Below are 17,460 nucleotides of genomic sequence, written 5' to 3'. Positions count from 1 at the left end.
ATGCCGTATACAAAGCAACAGTGAGTGTAGCCTGGACAATGATTTACAACCAGAATTGGACTGCTTCCCAGGGCGCTCAAGTGGCAGTAAAAAGTCTGGGATGACACCAATGCATTTTTAGTATTATCGTTATAAAATAAACACACAAGCGTCACTAAGGCGCTTGGAAGATGAAACCTATGTATTTCCCAGAAAATAAATGTTTCCCTAAATAGTAATTGCAGAAGGCTTGTATAGCGTTTTACCAACACCATACATTACCCAAAATGTTTTAAAAAGCTAGATATTTAAATATTTGAAAACGTATTGACGCATTGCTGCCGTCTTGTTTTAACTACTGCATTGTGGCCAACAGTAGAATCTGGGATGGAAAAATTGATTTTATGTTACTAACAGCCAAATAAATCATATAGCGCAGACATGTCATTACATTTGGGGTTACTTTTAATACATTTGCAGACAACAAAGCATTATAGCGTTTAACGAGTCTCACTATTTGGCAAGTTGCAGGTGTTTTTATGTAAGAAACTCAAACATTGAAAGTCTTGACCTAACATTAAGTCTCACCGTAATTTCAAAGCGTTACTTGATTATGTATGTATGCATACTGTAGCGTTTCACAATAAGTCTTGCCATTACTGAAAAACTCAAGTGAACTCAAATCAATATTCCCCATGAACACACATCATTATTATGAATGAATTTAGTGGTTCATGAGCGTTAAGTGTGTAGCTGAGGGACATTTAAACAGAGGAATCAGCATAATGAAGCCTTGATCTTGGCCATTTGTTTGCTTTCTGTTAGCATAGCATCAGTTGCCACGAAATCATTAGCAACACCTGCACTGCCTTGTGACCCATAAAAAGTAAATGAAAAAATAACCATACCAATGTTTTTATTCAGTTTTCAACAAGAGTGTGATTAATTTATTTCTGTTGTACTGTATAGTACTCCTATATATATAATAATATACACACACATTATTATTATTATTATTATATAGAATTATTAGGAAGCAAATTATTGTTTCAATAAGAATTTTTTAAAAAAAAGTAAAAGTATTTTTGGGATTAAAATTGAAAACTGCTGTTTTTCGGATTTCACAAAATGTTGCTTAATTTTTTTAAAAAAGTTCTTTGGATGAAAACAAATAAAATAACAAAAAAATCAAACGAAAATGTCAATAAAATGATTTTTATCCGGTCTATCGTTTTAACTCACAAATTAAGGTGTACTGTATTTTTTTCTTGCACAGCAATTAAGATTTACTTTTGGATTAAATCTTGCAGCGGGCCATTTAGACGTGGTTAGCATCCATAGAGTTATGATGATGCGCAATGATGAAAACTTGCACATTTATCATCGCGCTTTTGTCCACTTGCATATACAAGGTAAGCAACCCTAAAATGTCCAGCAGGACACATTCTGGCGGTTGCAAAATCAGCCGAGTAATTCCGTGTACGTAAGCGCACGTGTGCGCGTGCGCCGCCATCACGAGGGAACGGGATACTGCGGAATTCCCAATGAGGCGTGCTTAATGAAACGCAGTCCAATACAAACACACCATGGTCCTATTAAAGTGATAACGCCTGGCAGGCTTTCCGCTGTGATGAAACGCAGGCCCGCTAAGCGGAGAGGATCCCCACCTGCCACGCCCTGCCGCCTCACGCACCAATGTGTGGACGCACGCTCCGCATTCCGAGGAAATCTCTCGCAATTCCAGCTTTTTACTTCATCATGATTTGTTTGTCCCATGGTCACTCAACTTGTTTGGCTATGTCACCAGTGGTGGAGCCCTAAGGCAAACATACGCAATTGCAAAAGATCGCCCCCCCCCCCAAAAAAATGTATTTATTGTTTCAGTTTTAATTCACACGCTTAACGCAGTACTTTTTAGCTAAATATTTTGCAGATTTGGTTAGCTACTTTCAATGTCTTTCAAGATTCTGATTTTAAATGCTTTTAGATGTTTTATGAAGCATATTGAGTTGCCTTGTGGAAGAAATGTGCTTATATACATAAATAAAGCTGACTTCCATTGCTTGTTAAAGATGGTGATAAAAAATACAGTTCAAAATCTTTGCGCTCCTGCAGGCGCAGACAAATGAGGAGGTTTCCCATGAATGGGTTTGTCACGATTGGGTCCCAAGATGATATACGGTGGTGAGGTCGGGACAATGGTGTTGAAGGCTGAATAGTACTGTCGTCCAATAAATGTTGTTGCTACATCTGTTGTTTTTCTTATTGTTTTCCCACCGCTCCTCAGTCGCTCTGCCCTCTACCGTCTCTTCCTTTACTGTTTCTCATACATTTGCTGTATGAGGAGTGTGCTTCTTAACCTTCTGATTGTATAAAAAGCCTTGAAATAATCTCAGTTGTGAATTGGTGCTGTGTAAATAAATGTGACTGTACTTGACTCACCATTCGGTATGAAACCAGGATAGAGTGTAGCGGAGCACATGCCTCCTCCCGAGTGAGCATCTGCTTTTCTTTTCCCTCCTCTTCCTCAAACATGGCTTTTGGAACATGTTTTGGGCCCAAAGCAGCATGACACAACTCTAAAAATATGCAAAATGACAAAAGTCAGGTTAGCCAAAGAATTGTTTTCTTTGAATGTTTTTTAAGTGTTATAACTCTGACCTTTGCTAAAATTAAGGGTCATATATATTACATCCACTTTAGTTAGTGAAGTGGAGCATTAGTGCTGCTAATTTGAATGCAGATGACACTTATGGACACCAGGCAAAATTTGTTCATATCTATGAAGGTTTGTAAATCTGTACATAAAGAATTTTAACACGATATAACTATATGACATACACAGTAGCATTTCCGCCATAGGGTCAGAAATTAACATTTTAATGCCACACAAAAAAATCTATGCATCCAAGTAAGGCTGGCAATGTAATGGATAGACTTGGGCTCACATCAACACTTTGGTTAGTGACCGAAGTAGATAACCTTGCTAAACCCGCTAGCATCTCGTCCAGTGATGATGTTGTATCCATGTGCTGACTCAGAGCAGTATACTCGCAGGCCATTAGGTGCCGTCTTTTTTTGGCAAGGTCGCGGACAATGAAGAAGGCGATGCGGACATAGCGGGCACGCCGCCATGTTGACGACAGCAGGTCACACACGCGCTCATGTAAACATGTACGAGCGGCGTGCTTTACATCAACATGATTGTGCCAAACGGCACAACGAGATGACTCCCCTGTCAGTTTTCTATACAACATGTCCGCCCTGCACCTCAAGTCTTGTCCAGCTCCATAAAAAACACACACAAACACACACACACGCACACACACAAAAGTGCGTCATCAAGTAACAGATGTTTTTGCATTGCTTCACTCTTGTCTTCTTAGACACACTGTATACACACACACACATACGCACACACACACACAAACACACACACACCAGCTTGATTTCAGTGCTCGTCCAGAGACATTTACAAGGCTTTCCCAAGAGCATCGCACAATGTTAGCATTTTCTTGTGCAAGATGAGACGAAATGTAAACAAAAGCAATGGGGGGAAAAAAATAGTAATGGTCAACCTTCCATTTTTCTTGTAGTAAATAGAAATAATCTCTTCCTGGGTCAAACTGTGGCCATTGTAAAAACTTTACCTGTACGGGCAATTCTCTAGGTGTAAAAATCAGTGAACCACTGTTCATATTTGGTTTAAAACACTCCGTTTTGGCTTTGAGTACAACAGTGGGATGCATCATTGTCTGGCTAGTGTAATAAGAGGTTAACATAGGTTATGGTATTTTTTTCACATGACCATCTAGCACTACAATGTTGTTAAAATAATAAAAATTAAAGTTATTGTTTTTTCACACCCACAAACTTGTTCATCTCCATTAGACCGAAAAGTCATACATGAGAATAAATTTAAAAAAGATTGTAAAACAACATCCCTGTTAATTTTAGTAACCATTTGGGAAGTGTTTCCCGTTTTTCTGAAACGTAACCAGAGCAGCCGATGGAGCCGCTGTTACAAGACACCTCCGTGTCCCACCCGACGAGGACCGAATCTAGGCCTTCCAACGCCGCCTGTACGCTATCCAGGTCTGGAAAGCTTCGGTTACCACCTTCGTTTCTTTGTCTGGGTGCTCATCTCCAGAGAAAAAGCCATAACTTGAGCTGCTTCGGGCCCCTGAGGCGGGATTAGCAGCGTTTAGGCACCAAAGTGGCTCATTGTGACGACGAAGAGTTTTCTGTGAGTTAAACAGATACTCTTGTGAATGCTTCTCAAAGTTTTTTTTCTTCACACTTCTCATAGCTAAAAGTGGAGTTCCAGTGGACATTTTGATGAATGTAAAGAAAACGTGTTCTTTCAAGACAAGTGTGTCAAATTGGTAGCTCTTTCCATAAATCAGCTCCCTTGAAGTAGCTCTCAGTTTCAAAAAGGTTGAGGACCCCTGTCATATAATGTACACTACTAAAGAGACTTCCATATAACACCAAAGTTTGCAGTTACTGAAATCCAAATGAGCCTTGGGGGAGGTATGTGCCAAGTGCCACTCAAGTAAATCATGTTTGTTTTAGGCACTGAGTTGGTTAGATAGGGCCAAGTTACCGCATGACCCCCCCCCCCCCTCAACTAAATACCTGGGGAATTGAGGAAAAAAATGCAGATATACTTTAGATAGTTTCCAGTAAAAACATTTGCTCAGTTGATCGTTTCCTGAGGGGCTTGCAAAGACAAACGATCATCATTAGAAAGAATTGCCATGATGAAATGTCAGTCAAACCATTCACAAAGAACACATTCTTTCCCATTTCTACCAAGTGTTTATAGCCGAACGTTTTTGAGTAGCATTGTCATTTTGCGGCATATCTTGCAGTCAAAGGGCCAAATGTGCATCTCATTTGGGATGGGTGTGCTATTAAATTTCTGCTTCTTGATTCAAAAACATTGGACTCTTTTGGCACTGTCGTATCCTAGCAGGACGTTTAACAAGTGTCTCCAATCGGACAACTGTGAAATGCTGTTTTTACTAAATTCGTCAGTTCTCAACGGATTATCTTGCGATCAAGGACATGTTTGTGACATGTGCGAGTGTTCAATGTCAAACTTTTTTTTTATTATTATTGTCAATACAAGGACATAATGTGTGTCTCATAAGATGCGTGCTTTTACTCTAGCTCTGTCCAAAAACTTCATGATTCCAAAAAATTTGACTTTTTCCGTAGCATATTGTACCCTAGCTGCAATTAAACAAGACTCTGCAATCAACATACATTTTAATAAAGCTGTCCTGTCTCAAAAGACTTGAAACTATTCAAACATTTCATGCAGCATGTCATATTGTAGTAGGATGTTACCTAAGAATATACGAGCTACCTAGAGCTAGAGTGCTCAAACTAGGCCTTCGCACAATGCTATTTGTTGGGTCATTCTATCTTACCGTACGCTATTTAGCTAAGCCTGCCTCAGGGCATTCTGTATACAACACCTGTTGTTTACCTCTCGGCCATGGAAAATGACACTTGTTCCTGGGGAAATGGCGATGAAGAATTTGAATGTCCTCATTTTTGGATCCTTCCAATGACAGCTGTGAAGTGGAAAGCAGCCCGAGGACATCTGAGGGGTTTAAAAGAAAAAAAAAAAAAAAAGTATTGTTGAGAGGAATATAGTAGCAATATACAAAGGTGGCATAAAGTGTAACCTGATCAGGCCAGCCTAGCATCTGTCCTTTCGTTACTTTCAGTTTCAGTTGGAGGTACATTTGTTTGGTTTTTGTTTTTAACGCTACATATGCATCACACCATGATCAAATGTTGTACTCAGCTAATTATGGCTAACAACGGAAAACACTGAGGTTAGATCGGCCAGTAAAAGCTACCGAATAAAGGTCTTGGCTAAAGTTTACGTGAGAAATGCGCTAATAGTCCACCAGTAGAAAATAATTCTTTGAGGTTTCTTTTCCGGCTGCTCCACTGCAACACCAGGAATGACAGAAACTTTGCAAAAACAGCAGTTTTCGCTATACAAATCTTAATTACCCACAAGCAATCACGATAGTGGAAAAAAATCTAAACCACCACCTAAAAATAGATTCTTTTATGAGATTATTCGAAAATGTTGAAATCCCATCATGTCATAAAATGGATAATGTGGCAAAACCAGCTCTGAGTTTCATTGGGTGGCTTTATTGACACTAAGGCTTAAAGTCGTCATTGTGGTCAAGCTTTGCAGCTTTGACGCAATAACGTGGCAGCTATTCATGTTCAAAGCTAAACAACATAAAAGCAATTAGCTTCTTGAAAGACTTAAGCGTGCCTTTCATTGTTCCAGATCACTGTGTTTTTTTTCAACCTCATCTTTCGTGAGGAGTCTTTTCCTGCCGCCTGCTGCCTCTGATCTTTTTCTGGAATCACATGTAATGATTGTGGCTGACTTTGAAATGTGCAAACACGCTCTCCGGGGAATTCTACTGCACGACTTTTAGTCTTCGGAAACGCGGTGGCTCTTCAACATTGGAAGCTAGCACAATAGCTTTAGAGCTAGAGAGTACATAGCCACCAAAACACTGCACTTTTATATTCCGGAGTATGTTTGTTGAATCAACGAAATATCCCACCCCACCCTACAAAAAAAATATGATAATAGTTGTGTCTGTCAAACCAATTAAAAGCAGTGGCATGCAGTCAAGGCCTTGGCTGCGCAGCTTTGAGACATTTGTGCTGGTTTCTTTTTGGTTTTTTTGGGTCCAATCAGATTTCTATGGATTGGATTAAAGGATGAAGACTCAGAAGACAGAAATTGGAGTTCCATGCTTGTCCTTGAACGAAACGATGCTTTGATTGAAGCACTTGTGTCCGAATTTAACATTCAAGCGCTCCTCAAAGCGCCCAGCGGTCCCACTGGCAAGAACCACAATGGATTTCACAGGAGCATCCCTCTTGGGGCGGCCATAGTGGTGCGCACACTTGGATGCTGTCCCCCTCTCTGTCATTTACTCCGACGTCACATGAAGCGGCGGGCGAGATGGTTTGCAGCTGGCCCGCGTGGTGTCGTGCAGATATGTATCCACGCTAGCCACCTTGGTTTACATCCAACGTGTAATTGGAATAATTGCAAGGGCCCGAGCGCTTACTTACGGTACTTACATCCATGCGGGAATATGTCTGTCATAATTGGCTGTAATGAAACTTGCATATTTTCAGTGTTAGCGCGAGCGGTGTTGGGTTCCCGGACACCCACTTTGATTTGGAGTTGCGTAAGGAATGTGTATTGATTTGAAACGCCCCGACCCTGACAGAATAGTCCAACTTCACCTGAACATCCCTCTTCTTCCCTCTGCAGAGGCGTTTGTTTTACTAATTGGAACAGAATAATAACCTAGAACAGAGGTTCTCAAACTTTTGGGCTCCAGGGACCAAGGTTGTTATAATTAATGGAAATTAATAAAATAACTAAAACTAAAATGAAACAAAAACAATTTGTTCACAAAAACAAAAGTGCTTGAAAAAAAGAAGAAATTACATTTACATGTGTTTTGGAGGTTTAAATGTTTTTATTTTGGTATTATTGTAGGTCAGTTGTTTGGAAATGGTCACATTTTTTTAATCCTGCACTCTACAAATCCTCCAATATATCTTCTTCTGTGTTTTTGGTCATGACAGTAGTACTTGGCGAGCCACGTATTTTTTTTGTAGGTGGTTCTTTGTGTAAAACTTGAGAACCACTGTATTAGACAGAGGAGCAACGCAAAATTACGAGAAAGGAATTTCCGTCCTTGCATTTATACGTTATATTTAAAAACCCTTAGACAGTGATTTCCATCACACTTGGTTTACTCGCATCTTTATCCTCCATTCTGTCTACTTCTCAACTTTAATATTAGCTTTAAAGTGGCAAGGAAAGTGTGGCGCAAGTCCCACCGGTCCGCAAATGTACCCCGAAGATGCTGACTGCTGATATTTGTGTTTGCTTAAACTTTCAACTCACAGTCAAACAACGGTAATTTGGGGTTTTTGCGGCACGATGTTTGGCGGTGGCAGCTGCCGAGAGTGGAAAAACCTGTTTGCAAAACACACACAAGCAAGCGCCGCGACGCGTCTTATTTGCTTGTCTGATTGACGGCTGAGAGACGGCTGCTATTTGTTCTGTGTCCTGCGCATTTGTTACGGAAAAAAAAAAAAAAGAAAAAAGTGGCCTTGCGCGTTTGGGGTGAATGCAGCAAAGAGTCCGTTCCCACTAGCGTCTCAAAATAGTCACTGAGGGCTTTTCAATTATCCGGCCGCGCTGTAAGAAGGGGCCCAATCATAAAACCAGACTGTTTACCTCCTCTCTAAATCTTGCGCCGCCTTGATTGAGGGGGCTGAGAAGAAGGCGGCCTGGGATACAAAGCACAAGGTCGGGATGGGTGGGAGTTGGGAGATAATGCACAAGTGCACCGTGTGTGACCCCCCTCTGAACGCAGGAGACAGGAAGTGAAAACCAGTGGGGTCAGGGAAGAGGCAACTGTTAGCTTAGCACACGAATGTTCTGGAACATACAGTTGAATCAATTGATGGAAAATATCTGGAAAAATCTGCCTCTTAAGTCACACATAACGTCTGCCCGCTGTGCACGGCTTTAGAAGTTAGTTCAGCAGAAGAAATGGGTGGTCGTCACCTGCTATCGAAGTTTGACCTTGTCACTTAAAGTTTTTTCTTTTCAATTTATTAAATTTGGTGCAATTTCTTGTGACTTGTAAATTAAAATTCGCATTTGCATTTGTTTGAGCTTGTAAAAACCTAGATTCCGATTTTGTTATTTGAGTGTATGTTTTGTGCTCGTAGCCATAGCATAGATATTTTCCTGCCGTGACTATTAAATGTGTTGTGCTAGAAAATGAAAGAAGGTTAACTAAGGTAACTGTTTATTTGCCGCATGAATCAAACGAATACTTTCATAGTATAATGACACTCCCTCAACAACTCATTACTTTAATACTTGTTGGGACGTCACTCTTTTAACCACAGCTTCTTTCACCGATTGAGACATGTGGGAAAGCAAACAGTCCTAAATATTCCAGGAAGGTGCTGTATCTTTTAAAATGGGATTATTTCGGCATAAATCATTAATAATCACTCAAAGGTAAATTTAGCTGATGTTTAATTGAGCAGGTCAACTCCGGCGTAGGACCCCCGTCTGATGTGTTTCCCCCGCCCGGAGTCTCAGAGGATTATGTAGATTTTTTTAATCAATATTTCAGCGTTTATATTAACATTAGCAACCTTCAATGCCGTCGTGCTCAACCGCAAAGGTCATGTGATGTTTCCTGAGGACACCATAGGAATACACGATGTAATATTGATTTTGATTGGTTGTTAATCATCATAGGAAAGTCTTTGTTTACTGATGTTCAAATTAAATGTGTTCATTTTCATTTGAAGGTGCCGCTTGGCCTCCTGAGCATTTATGTCCCAACTCCAGCCTAAACCTTAAATTGAACCCGAACACCTAATCCAACTTAAAACCATGTTTTCTCACAGATTCTACAGAAGAAGAACTCCTCCTCGGCATGACTCAGTTGCTTGAAATTCAAGCGTTGTTGTTGCTCTCACAACGTTCGACTAGCTTTTCCCTATTTTGCGCTCGTGATGAGAGCGTGTCCTTGGTGCACTCTGGGCCTGGAACACTTCCACCGCTTGCAAGGATGCAAAGTGAGCAGATTTCTCACATGCGTAAAGAACGGAGCCAAACGAATAACATTTGTCAGATGAAGCACCTGCCGGTTCGGATTTTGGCTTTTGGAAATGCGGGGGATGAGCGCAGCGTTTAACCCTTGGAGACCAACTTGCGTTCATTTTTTTTCTTTAACGTTACGTTGATTGACAGCCAGATTACAGCCACCTGTGTCAACTGCCTAGTGTTGTTAAACACACGCAATATGGATATCAAAAAACGATTGTTAGTTAGCGTGCTACGTTACGCAATACCACCTGGACCCCGTGCCAAAATTCAGGAAGCTTTTTCCACACACGTTTCCCTGCCATGTCACATCAAATGAAAAATAAAGTTTGTTTTTTCTTTGGGTTTAGTACAGTGCTTGTTTCAAGATTTTTATTTGTCAATTGGAAATTCGAGTTTAACCTTACTGTGAAACGGACATCGGTTTTTTAAGGTGATACTTGGTGCACTTCAAACTTCAAGAACCACTCTAGTGCACAGTGAATGACACGCAGCTCATTGATGAACGTGCAGCACGTTGACTAAGTGCTGACTCACAGCTTAAAGCATTATGACCATTCATGGAACCACCACGCACGCACGCATGCCAACACTCGGGTCACCATAGCGACGCATACACACCGAATGGAAGTGTAACACTTTAAGGTGTGTTCAGAGTTTTTCATTCCTGCAGAGCAAACCTTTGAACCGTGACGTGACGCCAGTTCGACAATGTCAGCAAGATAAGGGAATTCCCTCCCGAGGGCGCCCCCACCCCGTGCAGTTGCTACGGTAACAGGCAGACAAACAGCAGGCTCGAGTGTGAATCGGCATGCCAGAGGACTCCCAGGAAGTCCTTAGGGTTCCCTGGAGCGCTTCTTCTACTTGTTGTTGGTGTTGCTATAGTAGTGGCGGGCGAACGTACAGGTGAGAGCAGGTTCCTTCTTACAACATGACAAGGATATAAATAGAGACGGCAGCTTTGATTCGCACGCCTTAGTGAGATCACAGCTGTGTAACTATTTTTTTCCATAACACAAATCATTACTGTCTGCCGTGTTTGCATTGTCAACTACTGCAGAGCAACATAGCAACTGCTAATTGGCAAAGTGAAGATGGGGTGAACAGAAAAAGTTTTTTTGCTTACGATTTTAGAATCTATTTTATTCAAATAAAAAAAACTCAGAAGGCTGGTAACTCATATCACAAGGCACCAATGTCATCCATTTACAATATTTCTACCCCCTTATTTAATGTACCGCATATTTGCCTTCATTATTATTTAATCAAATTTACTATTAAACATATGGTATTTATTTAGTAAAAAATTTGTCTTTTGTCAATTCAGCAATACAAAAAGCACAGATTAAATTACCAAATATACCAAAGAATATTTCTTTAAATTGTATCATTTTAATATAATAAATATAATAATTTGTATCACGTTTCCTTTTTTTATTTGATAAAAAATTATTTGTATAAATGTTGTATAAAACTTTCTGCTTTCAATGTAGTATATTTATTTTTGTCCTCATTTATTTTAAATATAAAATGTACTTTTTATTATTAAGTATGTTTTCCATTCAGTAGTTTCTTAGCCAACCAGCCAGCTTTTTACCTAAATCTTTAGCTGGTCAGTCATTACCTTGCTTGGCCTCCTAAACTTTCTGCTAGATCGCTAACATATGCAATCGAATGTTCAAATAAATTGTTTTCCGTTTTCTGTTTGTTTCTTCTTTTTCGTTTCCATTTTATGTTCATTTCTCTCTTTAAGACTAACCAACAAAAGAGCAAAAACGCAGACGTGAAGACTGAAAGCAGGAAAAACAAACACATGTTGACGTCATGGTGGTTACGTTCTCTTCTTTGATGGAATGAAGTGAATTTGAAGCCTTTTGGCTAACATCAAAAGAACGTGTGGCGTGCTGGCATCCCGCAGACATTTTTCTGCGTCCTTCCTGACCCTTGAAGACTGCACAATCATATGTGTGTGTCTGCGTGTGTGTATGTGTCGAGAGTGCACATGGTTTAGTCATGGCCGCCAGGGAGCCGTGAAGCGTGCAGTCGCTAGCTGCAAACACAAAGCAGCGCCATCTGCACGCCTGGAGCACCTCCAACATCAACAACACGCACGCGCACGCGCACAACACACTCCCCGAAGGTTGTATGTAGCGCCTCATCTGGTCACCTCAATGATGTTTGGGGGCCAGAGCACATGTGTACATTGTTCTCAGACTTTTTCATGACATTACATTTAGACGTGACTAAAACTGTGCAATGAAGAGAAATAAAATTAAATTAGATTAAGTATGCATATGAGAGAGAGAGCGAGAGAGAGAGAGAGAGAGAGAGAGAGAGAGAGAGAGAGAGAGAGTTGCAGAAATAGAAAAAAAATAGAATAAGACAATTACAAAGAGTAGGTAAAAAATAGAAATAAGGGGAAGTGAAAACGGCAAATAAAAATAAAAACTGAAATGGAACAAATAAGTTGCCAGGAAAACACGGCACAAATATAAAAAGAGGAAAATAACAAAGAAACTAAAAGTAAGGAACCAGAGCAATTATGATTGGAAAGGTGTTCAGAAAAAAATGTGGAGCAGAACGACAAGGTGAGTGTTTGTAAGAAGTGTAAAGTGAGTTTAAAAAATATTTTGAATGGTATTACCGTTATTTTCAGACCATACAATGTAAATATCATTAACTTGACAGTATGTGTCGTATATGCTGTCCAATATATAAAATACTGATGAGAATAAGTATTAGCTCTATTAGCGTGTTAGTTGTTATTGAAGGTGTCTGTGTTTTATGTGCTCTGGCTCCACTAAGTGGCCATTAGAAGTATTACACGTCACACCATCATATCCGAAAGACATTGGTACAGTATTTCATTTGAAACGTAATTTTGCTGCATTATCTTTCTTTCATTTTTTATTTTTCATTTTAGTGAAGTTTTCATGATTGGCCGTTCAAGCTATGATATTTAAAAACGGATACTATTCAACATACACTCTCAGCTACTAATATGTTTTGATAACAGTATTTTAATTCCAAATCAATAAGGCTGGTCCTCTCGATGTCTGCTGCCTCTTTGCGCCTGTGCGACGCACGAATGTGCGTGTGCGCGCGTGAAGCATCTAACCAACGAGGCGTGTCTTTATGCGTGTAAAATCTGCACACACGGGCGCGCACGCACAAAGACACGGACGCGCACACACTCGGCCGAGTGAGTATTGGAGTGAGCAAACAGGTTTTTCGGGGGATATACAACCCGGAACCGAGAGAGGACCTTAACGCACAAGTGCGTGATTCGTGACACCGAAATCGCTAAACATTTATTATTGTTGTTTTAAAATATAGTTGGCTATTTTTAGTAAATGACATTTCTTAATTTTTGCGTCTACTACGTATATTAAGTATAAACGTAATTTTAAAGAGAGAAAAAAAAGGGGGTTTCCTGTTCACGATTCTACAGGTGGCAAGGGTCTACATCCGCGGTAAAAAAAAAAAAAAAAAAAGTAGGGCGTCGTCTTAGTGTTTGACAGGCTGCGATCGGCACGCATCTTGTGCAAGTGACATCCTAGCAGCGGTGGTTAAGCATTATTTTTTCCTTTCACTCTTTTTTGCAGTTATAAATACAGAAAGTGCTTGGGGAGGACAAAAATGGATGCGTTGATGAAAGGATTGAACAAAGCCAAGGAAGGAGTGCAGGTGGCGGCGACGAAGACCAAGCAGGGAGTAAGTGGCGCGGCTGAGATGACCAAAGATGGGGTCCTGTACGTCGGTGGGTTCCAACTTCATCATTGATTAGCTCATTAATGTTATCATTGATATTCATCGCCGTTCAGTTGCACTGATCGGGATCACGTGTCGCTTTGAAATGCCCAGGTGTTCCCATTCAACCTTGAAAAGCTCAATTTTTTTTATCCTTTTATTTAATTTTAATAAATGCTATTTTTTCATTGGTTGTAGTGTCCATGATAGTTAGTAGTCTTCTAATAATTTTCAATTTTGATACTATATATGGAAATTATTTTCAAATATTGTTAAATAAATTCTTGGACACTTTGCCTCCTATTAACCTTGACGACCTGACCCAAAAATGCCAGTAAATTTGACGTTGACTATTTCTTATTATTAGTATTACCAGCCTGGAATTACACTTCCATACAAAAATAATGATTTTTTTTAAAAAAAAACCTAAAATTTAAGTTCTCTTTAAATAATTTTCATTATTTACAAATTAGTTTTATGAAAATATTGCTCAGTAGTTGCATCAATATAAATAATAAAACCACTATAACTATCTTTTTTTAGTGTTTGTGCTTTCATAGTGGAATAGCACTTATTTTTTATGTTGTGTACTTTAAAAAAATAGACATTTGGTGTATATTTTCAATTCCTTAATCATATGAATGTGTTTCGCTGTTATATTCATACTACATAAATATATTAGTTTACATTGATATTTACAACTCATAGTAGTATTGTAATAAAATAATCAATTTATTTGCAACATCACTGCATACCCAGCAATCAACGTGTCTCAAGATGTCTCAGAATGTCTTTAGATGTCTTGGACATAATGTCTTATTGTGTCTTATGTCCTAAACACTCAGTTGAATTTAACATTTTATCATTTTTGTCAGACCTACACAAAATTGTATGTAACATAACCACAATGTGTTATCACACACACGTCACATTATGTATTATAACACTTGAAATGCATCATTTCAATGAAGTGTACATTTTTAAAATAGAGTTTATACAACCCCCTAAAATAAATTAACATCAATAATAGCACTTCATAATAGCTTTCTGAGTACTTGCCGTCGTATGCGCTAGCGTAGCGGTTAGCCACTCGCAATTATCGTTAGCGTGATGCTAATCACCAATTAGCATCCACTTCTACTCATTTAGTCACAGTAAAACATGATACAACAAAACAAGAGTGTTCAACACGTCTAGAACTCCGCTTGGTTTTAACCAAAGACTTTACCAAGACATAGTTAAGCAAAAACAGGTTATTATAGTGGATTAGCATTGAGACCTAGCCTCTAAGCAAGAAGACGACTTCCTTACCTGAGTTCAACTTGAGGGCTCATTCGATGGAGAACAGCTCCACACGTCAATATACGCGTACACTTCGTGGTCCTAACAAGCAACCAACTTATTAGATATTGATACGAGTGAGTTAATCGTTATTTTATGTGATTTTCACCTGAGGTTGCTTGCTCTCGAGACGTGTCACTTCGACCAATTATTGGAATATGTGCCACCATGTGGCGTAACGAGGTATTACCTGTCAGTGGCATACACAGATTTTCCAACCATACGTTTTTTGTCTGATTTGATTTATAAATCATTTTAATTTTAACACTCGAATAATATAATTCGATGTCCAAGACAAAAATCTGTTTTGGGGAGCGCCCCATCATCTATTAAGAAAGGGGTGGCGTCTTCAAACGTACCAATATGTCTTGAGATGTTTAGGTTATAAAGACATCTTGAAACATGGTGATGACTGGGTATGGACCTACATATCATTAATTTATTATTAAATATAATTTATTATTAAATATAATGAATAATTATTGCTTCATTAGATTTCACCTGTCATTATTTTCTCTTCTACTTTCAGGCACCAAAACAGTGGATGGAGTCACATCAGGTATCGAGCAATCTATCTGACACAAAACATTATACAAATTCGCTTGAGGGTGAGCCGCGAGGTGCTATATTTCCATGCACGGACCCCTTGGGAGGGGAAAATGTGGTTGTCACAAACAAGCATTGGCACCCATGGTGACCTCCTGTGAGGCCTCCCGGGAGCTCAACGTTTCATGTTAATAGGCTAATGCAAAGAACGCCTTTGCCTCGTAAATGAAAGGTGAAGCAGAACAAGACCGGCTGGATATGCAAAGGCACAAATTGCACAATGACTACAGACAGTAGAGGGTGTGGTCGTGTAATCTTCAAGTGAAAGCCATACAACAATCAAAAGTGTCTGATGGCCCCTTTTCATGTGTTTCACCAGTCGCAGGTAAAACTGTGGAGGGGGTGAGTCAGGTGGGCGGAGCAATGATGACCGGGATGAGCAACGTGGCCCAGAAAACGGTGGGGGGGGCAGGCAACATCGTCACCGCCACTGGATTGGTCAAGAAGGATCCTGCCAAACCGGTGAGAGCAATTACTTGAATATAGAACGCCCCGTAACGTGATAGCACTGACCTCGGGCCAAGGCCAAAGTTCTGGTGAAATGCTGACGATCCTATAAAATTAGAAGTGTGGGGAGATTGAAAGAAAAGTTTAAATTCTAGGAAACCCAACTCCTTCATGTAACAATCTGCTTTGTGGACTGTGGCACAGAAAAATAACTTTCCCCAATTCTGTCTTCATAAAAGGAGGATTAACAAATCCCGTTGACTCATCCTCCTCCTCCATTTCATGCACGTCCACTCAAAATGGCCGTGCGACCTTGAGCCATTTGTCATCATGTCTTTTTCATCGTTGTTTGCCTTGTCGTGTTGCTCCTCAGTCAGGAGGAAGATTTATCCCCTTCTAATAAATCATTAGCATCATTGACAATTTACACTTGATGTTACATGTCGAACATATCTGGAGATGACAGCGTCTCCTCAATGAGTCACAATGCATCACCATCAAGTGAGAAGATTCCCGGGAAATCACAAGAAACAAGTCCTTTTCTCCTTGCAAATGTCCTTTAACGCTATTACACACGCACAGACGCGGCGTGTAATCAGGCTAACTACCCCGAGGGATGCGACACACCACCTGGAATGTGAGCCCGCTTCTTGTGACGAGATCAACTGAAGCGCCAGATGGACCGACTGACAGTCGGAGCGTCATACTTCAGATGCCGTGGCCGTTTATCAGTGAAGATCCCATTAGAAAGTGACATCGTGTTGACAGGCGACTAACAATGCAGAGGATCGATATGAAATGCTTGGCAGCGGTAATCAATCACAGGATGAATGTCTTCCAAGTTTGGTTGGAACAGATCATTATCCAAGAGAATATCAAAGATAACACAAAGTCAGTGGCCAGCTGTCATTTTTTGCCGAAGTCGGGCTTTAGTCAAGTTCAGAAGTTTTCATTAAACTCTGTTTAATGTCTGTGTTCCAGGACAATGACAAGATGGCCGCGCAAGATGCAGCCGAGTCACCGGTGGATACCGACACCACTGACGCCACAGAGGTGAGAAGCTAATAAAATGCAAACAAACTCTTCCAGCGGATGCAAACAATGACGCTCGGTCTCGTCTCACAGGATGACACGGACTGAACATGTTTTGAGACGGCCGATTTGAACATTCCATGTCTCTCTGCCAAGTCTCGTCGTGCCTCGTCTTCGTCCTCTATGATGTCCGTATGTATCAAATTGTTGTATTGAATGATGTTAGGTTGTGTGCGTTTGTATTGTGTCTTATGCACATCAGCAAATTGACCTCAGGTGTCTTGTTTGTGACAATGATATTTTTAATTTATCACTGTGTGTGAATTTGCGCATATTTTTTAGTGGAACATGGAACTAGGCCACAATTAACCACCTAAGTGTCTCTATATGAACAATGACCATGATGATATTCTCTATTTTTTTGGTATGGCGTCTGTTTGAGTATCCATGTTGTATTTTCATCACCAAACTGAAAAGTATGTACCTGTATGTGTGTATGATGTCATATTGGGATTTAATGTGGAATAAAGCATATCTAAGAAATTTTTGTGAAACAGATTTTTTTTTTCCACACTGACCATCACAAAATA

At 40.0% G+C, this 17,460-nt stretch overlaps 1 protein-coding gene and 1 long non-coding RNA gene across 4 annotated transcripts in view; one reads left to right on the top strand and one right to left on the bottom strand.

Moving 5' to 3' along the window:
• LOC125979618 (uncharacterized) overlaps positions 1-15,183 on the bottom strand; it is a 41,754-nt gene extending 26,571 nt beyond the window's left edge. For both annotated transcript variants that reach the window (XR_007485362.1, XR_007485363.2), the window contains exons 1-4: positions 14,895-15,183; positions 14,756-14,827; positions 5,477-5,593; positions 2,422-2,558 (exon numbers count right to left, since the gene is read on the bottom strand). This is a non-coding gene — a long non-coding RNA (uncharacterized lncRNA). The remainder of the gene's footprint in view (positions 1-2,421; positions 2,559-5,476; positions 5,594-14,755; positions 14,828-14,894) is intronic.
• On the top strand, positions 12,824-17,413 carry LOC125979617 (alpha-synuclein). 2 transcript variants are annotated; one of them, XM_049738023.1, is made up of 6 exons: positions 12,824-12,971; positions 13,300-13,454; positions 15,315-15,344; positions 15,711-15,853; positions 16,820-16,891; positions 16,964-17,413. In XM_049738023.1, the coding sequence occupies exons 2-6, from the start codon at positions 13,334-13,336 to the stop codon at positions 16,976-16,978; spliced, it is 381 nt and encodes a 126-aa protein (XP_049593980.1). In that variant the 5' UTR covers positions 12,824-12,971; positions 13,300-13,333; the 3' UTR covers positions 16,979-17,413. The 2 variants fall into 2 exon arrangements, with proteins under 2 accessions (XP_049593980.1, XP_049593982.1); XM_049738025.2 differs by lacking the exon at positions 12,824-12,971 and adding an exon at positions 12,985-13,167.
• The last annotated feature ends 47 nt before the right edge of the window (positions 17,414-17,460 follow it).

This window comes from Syngnathus scovelli, chromosome 13, assembly GCF_024217435.2.
Source record: "Syngnathus scovelli strain Florida chromosome 13, RoL_Ssco_1.2, whole genome shotgun sequence".
NCBI lineage: Eukaryota > Metazoa > Chordata > Actinopteri > Syngnathiformes > Syngnathidae > Syngnathus > Syngnathus scovelli.
This window is presented reverse-complemented; position numbering and strand designations above follow the sequence as displayed.

Coding starts and splice junctions, on each gene's coding strand:
- LOC125979617 (XM_049738023.1), top strand. CDS start 13,334: ATGGATGCGTTGATGAAAGGATTGAACAAAGCCAAGGAAGGAGTGCAG. Junction 15,345..15,710: donor AGTGGATGGAGTCACATCAG/GTATCGAGCAAT, acceptor GTGTTTCACCAG/TCGCAGGTAAAACTGTGGAG. Junction 15,854..16,819: donor AGAAGGATCCTGCCAAACCG/GTGAGAGCAATT, acceptor TCTGTGTTCCAG/GACAATGACAAGATGGCCGC.